Source organism: Ooceraea biroi, chromosome 2 (assembly GCF_003672135.1).
Source record: "Ooceraea biroi isolate clonal line C1 chromosome 2, Obir_v5.4, whole genome shotgun sequence".
In the NCBI taxonomy this organism is placed as follows: Eukaryota; Metazoa; Arthropoda; class Insecta; order Hymenoptera; family Formicidae; genus Ooceraea; species Ooceraea biroi.
In genome coordinates this window covers 9160193-9168246 of record NC_039507.1, presented here as the reverse complement: position 1 = coordinate 9168246, position 8054 = coordinate 9160193, and the positions used below count along the sequence as shown (strand labels likewise).

Genomic DNA, 8054 nt, shown 5'->3' with positions numbered 1-8054 from the left:
GCATTTTTAAAACTTATTCTTTTTTATGATATACACGCATAATAGAGATAATCGAATAAATGCGGGATTGAGTCCGCGCTTACATTTCTGATAAATGGAATAAAATCATGGGGAAATCGGATGCATTCACTGATACGCTTTTATTCACGAAACATCCACGATTTGCGAATTTAATCGACGCATTTTTTTCCACCCTCGCAACACGGAGCGTTTAACATTCTGTAGAATTAAAAGAAAAATCAAAAAAGAAAGAAAAATTGTTTAGAAAGTGCTTAGTTCGGTGCTCGTGAAAAATTCATCACGGACAGTGATCGAGTATAATCAAGCATAATCGAGCAACGAAATAAGCGCGGGGGCTCGTTGATCAATAGGAATCGATAATTATCTGCCACGTAATTAACAGCGATCGCGCATTTCCGATAACCAGCCGTGTTCGTACGCGTGAGAACGATAAATTCGCTCGAAATGACCGCCTCCGCAGTGTATCCCGAATATGGTCCGTTGATAATGCAAACCAGTGAAATAAAGTCGTATTAAAGAATACCACAATGGACCGAATCTATAGTTTCTCGCGTGCACAATGCAGCTATACCGCTCGTTATTAACGCATCCGCGGTACTACGCGCGACTCGCTCCACAAGCGGAGCGCCTGTGTCGCTTTCAGAAGTTAAAAAACGCGAAGAAGGTAAAACTTGGGGCAATTTCGAGAACCCGGGCGAAACGTGTTCACTCGAAACGTGCATCTCGAGGAAAGCGTATATCTCATCGCGAGAATATTGAAATTCCTTTAATTTTTCGTACTAAAATATGCAAAGTTCCACGTTCTCAGATCCGAAAAAACGAACTCGTGAGTAACGCTAATAAGTTTGACTCGCACCTTCGCGGACGGAATAGAATCACCCTTGCGTCTGTATTTCTGTATAAAACAGAGTCTTTTGCGTACTATTCAGAATACTGTGAACGTGTGTACGTAGCTGAACAATTGTTCGTAACACAATTTGCTCATTAAATTACGTTATAATAAGGGCTCTCGAGCGGAGAGTCTCATATTCACCAACTCTACGACTGTCGTATATATATATACAGGGTGTCCCGGGTTTTAACCGACAAACTGCGGGAGTATATTCTACTAGTGGAAATAAGAAAAAATTCTTATATCGAGTTTGCTTAGAAATGCTTTATTACAAAGTTATAAACCAATATTGAAAAGAAATATCAGATAAGTAACAACGGAACATAGTGTCGAATTTGGAAGGTCGAAGATGTTTATGTTACGTGTATTCACATGTATTCATGTTCACTATGTTGAAACGATTCAGTATGATTGTTACTTTCACAACAGTAGGTGTTAGATTTCAATCGTCGTGTCAACTAGCAATTACTATCAGAATGCCAAAAGTGTTTTCAAATGAGGAATACACCGATATTCATTTCGTGTACGGATTCTGTGACGGAAATGCACGAGCTGCCGTACGAGAGTATCAACGTAGATTTCCTAACAGGAGAGTACCAGATAGTTCTGTGTTTAGTAATACCCATTTGCAATTACGTAATCCGTTGTTACTTATCTGATATTTCTTTTCAATATTGGTTTATAACTTTGTAATAAAGCATTTCTAAGCAAACTCGATATAAGAATTTTTTCTTATTTCCACTAGTAGAATATGCTCCCGCAGTTTGTCGGTTAAAACCCGGGACACCCTGTGTATATATATATATATATATATATATATATATATATATAACACATATGTATATTATACGCATATAGACGGCAAGAACAATATCGTTAAAGTGGAATTGCGCGCATGTATCGGTCACTGTTCCCAGAAAAATTCATATTATCGCGATTCGATATCGATGAAACGGCGATCGAGATGACAGAGAGTGCGAGGACGGAGAGGGGAGAAGCAGAAACGATGCGAGTCGAAAGAGCGAGACCTTTTTCTCAGCGTGACTTTTGCGTACCAAAGGAAAAACGAAAAAAAATACATACCAGGTATTTTCTATTGCGTCGTCTTTACTGTTCGTCATTATTAAGATCATTAACTGTACGATGTAACGATACCAGATTTACATTAAGACCGGCGTACGATAAACGGGATACGACGTTATCCGCATCGCAGCGCGTTTATCTGCACTCACTCACACATAGGATACTCATAGAGATCTATTGACATTAAGGATAAGACGAAAATAATGTACGGTACATTACGATGGATTTCGAATTAATTCTTAAAGAATTAAAGAATAAACTTGCAACTTAATGAATTTCTCAGTATATGTCTGCAATCATGTATTATAGAAAGGAAAATGATTCGATTCAATAAAAACTTACGAGGAATATTCATGTGCGTATGCTTATTATTCACCCTAGATCCCCGTTGCGCCCTCCATTGATCCCAGCATAAGGCTCGTTTTCGTAGTGTGTTCGTGTGGTGCAATCACGGTAAACGAAAATTAATTGTGTGTATGAAAAGAAACGGAAAGCAAGAAAACGTCGCTTTGTTTTATAATGCTACAGTGAAAAGTATAATTGCACTTTATTGTAAATCGTTTCAAGGTCCCTTTAATCATAGCTGGCTGCGTTGCCCTGCTCCCTAACTTTACGATGAACGCAACTGCGAACAATTATTTGTCAGAGACCTAACGCTCTCGTACCATCATAAAAATCTGGAAAATTCATTTATATGAAAATCTAATCTGTTTATATTAACTTTAATCATCCTGAGCTTCTATACTAGCAATCCCTCCTTCACAAAATCGCTCTAAACTTAAATAATGTAATAATAACATGTTCATATGGATATATTCTTATTTATACATATATGTATATATATCTCTCTCTAAATATATATGTATATATATGTATGTATATATACACATACACACACACACACACACACACACACACACATATATGTATATATTTGTTTGTAATATAGAGAACCTTATTTTATAAGTATAACAGGCTTATAACTCGAAGCTGCAAAGGGACTCGGTAACATTTAATTCACTTGTTTTTACAATATATAAACGTTCTAATTTTCCTAACGTGTTATCTGAAATTACTTATTACAAAAAGTATCATTATTTTTAAAGCCTATCGCGGCAGAATGAAAAACTGCTTTTGCATAGCTTTTTTTACAGCGCGAAGAGAAGCAAATACGAGTTCGATATCTCGCGGAGTCACTTTGCAGCCATCGTTTTACAATACTTTTTTACTTCCGAAGCACGATAGGTCTAGTAAAATTTAGATAACAAAAAATATATATAGTATTTTACATTAAATTTAGATAACAAAAAATATATAGTATTACATTACATTATTGTTATCTTAAATAAACTGTTATCTGCATACGGTGCGTATGCAACTAGGTTTGTCCATGGCAACACGAAAATTAGATCACTCTTCCCGAAGTACGGACAAACATTTCTTGAGCAATTCCGAGTGCGACTGTGAACATAACAACGAATACACGATGCATGTATTATGATACTTTTACGCACAACTCGAAAACATGTGTAAAAAGTGAGAAAACTCACCTTTGCGTGTTTTATCTCTAGCTCAGTTAGCTCGATGAGATTCTTCTTAAACGCAGCCACTCTTCTAGTCTTGAAATCCAATAATTCTGAAAAAAATTAAAATGATTATGATAATGTCCTTTTGACCGCAGCAAATGTTTAAGAAAATATTTTGGGCAGTCAATATCATGATGTGACTCTAACTATAGCAAAAGCTGTACGTTTATAAAATAACGTAATGTAACAAATCATGTAATGATCTGTTTTAATCTACCTTTCCCACAAAATGATATTGATTGCGATTATTTTCAAGAAATAAATAATACGTATATCTGATTGTTATTTACCTTCTTTCCCCTTATCAGACATCTGTTCAAATTTCTCACACGCTTCGGTCTGCGCTTGTTCCGCCTTAAGTAACACAAATGTAACACTTAAGATATTAAAACATTAAGTGCGTTTTAATTTGCTCCAAAATTTTCAATGCAACAATGAAACGTAATATTTAGCATAATTATTGACAAGACTTATAATGACGTTTCTACTATAAAAATGTTACATAATCGCGTTCTAAATAATATATAAATTATCACACGAGGTAATATCCAAGTGCATGCAATTATTCATGCATAATATAATATTTGGTAACTGTTTTTGTGCTACTGGAGCTAATTCGTGCCAATTTCTCTGCTGGAAATAAAACATCGTACTTATGATCTCTTTCCACATTAATTATTCAAATTTACAATTATATTAAAAAATATATGTTTTAAAAAAATAGAAAAATATGTCATATTTTCTGAAGTAATGGAATCATAATTGATATTTTTCTCATATTGTTAAATAAAATACCTGATGCTTTGATCGCATTTTGAAATACTTTTCTCTCTTGACCTATGCAATATTAGTAGAGTTTAATTTATAATATAAATTTTGGTAAATAAATTTCTCTTTATTTTATCTTATCCACTTAAAAAAGGGCTGAAAAGAGGATCCAACATTCTTTAAGCACTACGAAACGAAAAGTATATGTACGACACATATGACACACCTCAGCAACCTCCAGTGCCTTGAAAAGCAAGAAAAATTAAAGTTCTGGTTAGATGCTACTCATAGTAACTCACAAAATGATTATAGTATCTAATTACTGCAATGATATCAAGGTTGCTTTAATCACTGTTACGTGATACAACGTATCAATCTTAAAGAGCGAACGTTATATTCGTCACCGTCTCGACTTTCCTCATTCTCGCACGTTGTTTGACAGTAATAAATTAGCTGAGAGAATATCGTTCGACCACATCACACGACCAAAGAAAGGTTCAACGATTATGCGACAGTTGTAGCACTTACTGCATGGACATCCTTATTTTTGGCACGTGCTTTCTCGAGAGCGCGATTCGCAGATTCGTATTCATGCAGAGCCTTCAGTCTTCTGAAGAGAAGCCTTTTAGCGGCAGCCGTGTCCCGCATGTAATAACGGAGAGTATCCGACAATTTCAAATCCTCATCTGATGCCACTCGTCCTTCAACCTTCTGCAAAGAAAAGGAGGAATTTTTATCAATAGCAGTAATGCACTGTTAGCTTGACTCGACAAAATTTTCGAGAACACCCCGTAGAATGTCACTTACCCGTAACTTCTCGAATGTCTCGGCGATTTTGGTGAGAAATCTTTCGAGTTTTCCGGTATCCGTCGTAGCCAGCTGCAGGAGACTGGTGGAGATCTTGATGTACGAATCTGCCACGTCTTTGTGCTTGGCTGTCTGACGGTCGGCGAGTCTCGTCGCCTCCTTCAGATTGTGATGGTAAGTTTGAAGGAATGCCATTTCTTGATCGAAGAAATCGTTCACGTCTTTCACCGTGGCCGACAGATAGTACTCGTCGGTGGTCTTCGAGAATGATTTCACCAATCCGCCAAACATCTCCATTTTGTTCTTTCCTGCAATGAAGAGAAGTAGATGAGATCTTCAAATTCTGCAGGCGTCGTTAACTTTTTACAAGTGCAAGCTATCGAGATCAAAGCGTCACCTCGCACGCAGAGGTCTTGATCGTACTCCAAGAAGACCCTCAGATTGTGGTCGTTCCGGAAAACTGGATGATGCGCCAGCCTGGTCAAGAACATCTCGTGCATGGCAACAGTTTTCTTGAAGGTGGCTAGATATTCCCTGAAAGATAATCAGATTCCGTCAAATCTCTGCAACTGAAATGCATGAGAAGCGATACGAATAAATTTATGTATATACAGAAAGAAAAACTCACGCTTCTAATTCCTGCTTCATCTTATTGAACTCCTCGCGTGTCATGTTCCCCTCACCCTCGCCAAGCTTCTGTAACTTCTCGCGCGACGCATCGAAGTCTGGCCTCGGTGGGCACGGCGGAATCTGTCAAGACGATACTTGTGTAAAAAAATACGAGTTAAATGAACTGGCAGCGACACCAAGTTCTCTCACGTACGATATAGCCCGCATACTCCTCGTTCTCCTCGAATCGGTCGTGCAGCCACACAAACTCCTCGTGTTGCCTTACAACTAGATTGTCGGGCTTCTGGAATTCAGGCAGAGTGGTCTTCGTATGTACAGTGAACTTCACCTTATCCTTCTCGCTGAGGGCATCTGAGATATCCACCTGCAGAGACTTATCCAAGAGATCTATGGTGTCAGCGTGGATTGTCTGAAAGTAGTCGACAGATGCAATATGATGCAAGCCAATCCGGTGGATGACGGCAGGAAAGAGTGAACGCGAAGGATCTCAAGGACAATTATGACAGCTCATTCGAAAGATACGATTCGTGCCGAAGATAGAGACGCAGAAGCGAGAGAGAGGCAAAGAGAAATACCTTCTTGGGAGGCACGCTGTTTAAGATGTCGGCAGTGTCACATATTCCGTCCTGCAACATTTTTTGCGTGCGTTAATGAGCGCGAAACGCGTGTTACGACGGTGCCAGGACGTCGGGGAGCACCCGCGCCGACCCGAGCGAGCAAGATACACCGCCGGCTACCGATTGATAACAGGTTCCACCTACCATCATGGCGTCCGCTGGCGTCGTCCCCTTGACACAGCGTGTTTGACAGCAACTCGATCCGCAGGAACGTCAGTAAACGCCAGATTGCAGACGCACGTACCACCTCACCGTATGCACCGAGCGGACTGACGACGTGACGACGTCTCACGCAATGTGCGCGCGAGCCCGTTGCCGGGGTCGACCGTTGGCACTTCCGCTGGTAAAACAGCCGGGACGGATATCACGGCATATCTCCGGACTGCAGCGCGACGATCGACTCAAGTATCTACTTGACTCGGACTCGAGTCAACTTGACCAGTCGATTGCGTACGGTGAAATATGCGCTTTAGGACCGCGCAACAAATCAGCCGTTTTTCTTGGCTTCTAAAGTTCGAAATAATGAATTATGGAATTGCTTTTGATGTATTATATAAAATTATTGGACACAAGTTTAATTTTTCTTCTGAAGTTTTCATTTCTCATTATTTTTTGGAAGTTTCTTATATTGTTTTCTACCATAATATAATAATAATTGCATTTACTTTTTATTTGTTTTAGTTTAGACATTGTTCTATGCGGTTACGAAAATAATTTATAGTTTATGTCAGCGTTGTTAAAATTCATAAAGTTAAAAATAATAACATTATTGTGTCAAATTTTCTACAATATAAATAAAAGTTTTATTTATCTCGCTATTGAGCTATATTATTTAATAAAAAACTTTACATAGATTGTTGTTAAACATAGTATTTTGTTTACATAAAAAGTTTATTTGTTCTCACATCACATGACCAAAAAGAGTCGCAAACAAACTCGCAACGGTCAATATCGAACATCGCAAGTCATGTAAGATTTAATTTTTTAAATTCTTATAATTAAACCAGTCTAATTTGAAACAAGAAAGAAGCGCCAAAGAACAATAATCGTCGATATATTCTAAAACTCCTAAAGTAAAAATTGGAACACCCGCCATTTATACAGAGTTTGCAGCGCGCTTTTTGAAAAACATTAGTATAATTCGAATAATACATATAAATAAGAAATGAATAAAATGTCATAAATTAAATATATAAGAAATTTTGTAACGTTTCATCTGAAAATAAACTATCGTAATAGTTAACTAAAATAACTGAAAGCTCTGGGATAATTGACAATTTTTAATATTACCGATGAATTTTAATTGCACTGAAAATAACTGTAGATTTAACTAGGATTGTATTACAGATTTCAATGTTAATTCTATATTTTACATAGAATTGTTTATACGTTGTCTAAATGATGTTTAAACGAACATTTTTCATCTAAACTACGAACTATGTATAATCTATTAAATTGACCCATTGGACCTATTGTATGATTTATTGGAGTGAAAGTTGCATGGTGACTTTCGATCCTAATAAACCTTAACATTTTCTCAAGTAGAACAAAATGTCACGTTAATATGATGTCAAAAATAAGATGTCAAAGGGATATCATGACATTCTGTTCTACTTGGGTTAGCAACTCGAATTTTGAGATTTATTTGAC

At 37.3% G+C, this 8054-nt stretch overlaps 1 protein-coding gene across 3 annotated transcripts; it reads right to left on the bottom strand.

The window, feature by feature from the left end:
- Nucleotides 1–2007: 2007 nt before the first annotated feature.
- LOC105282461 (sorting nexin-6) lies at nucleotides 2008–6762 on the bottom strand. Of its 3 annotated transcripts, XM_011344413.3 has the most exons (11): nucleotides 6549–6762; nucleotides 6363–6413; nucleotides 5981–6196; nucleotides 5786–5907; nucleotides 5555–5691; nucleotides 5158–5465; nucleotides 4879–5061; nucleotides 4577–4594; nucleotides 3873–3936; nucleotides 3547–3632; nucleotides 2008–3457 (listed from the first exon to the last, which is right to left on the bottom strand). In XM_011344413.3, exons 1-11 carry the CDS (start codon nucleotides 6552–6554, stop codon nucleotides 3407–3409), a joined length of 1242 nt encoding a protein of 413 aa, XP_011342715.1. In that variant the 5' UTR covers nucleotides 6555–6762; the 3' UTR covers nucleotides 2008–3406. The 3 variants fall into 3 exon arrangements, with proteins under 3 accessions (XP_011342715.1, XP_011342714.1, XP_026831247.1); XM_011344412.2 differs by lacking the exon at nucleotides 6549–6762 and having other exon boundaries at nucleotides 6363–6422; XM_026975446.1 differs by lacking the exons at nucleotides 4577–4594; nucleotides 6549–6762 and having other exon boundaries at nucleotides 6363–6422.
- Nucleotides 6763–8054: the final 1292 nt, after the last annotated feature.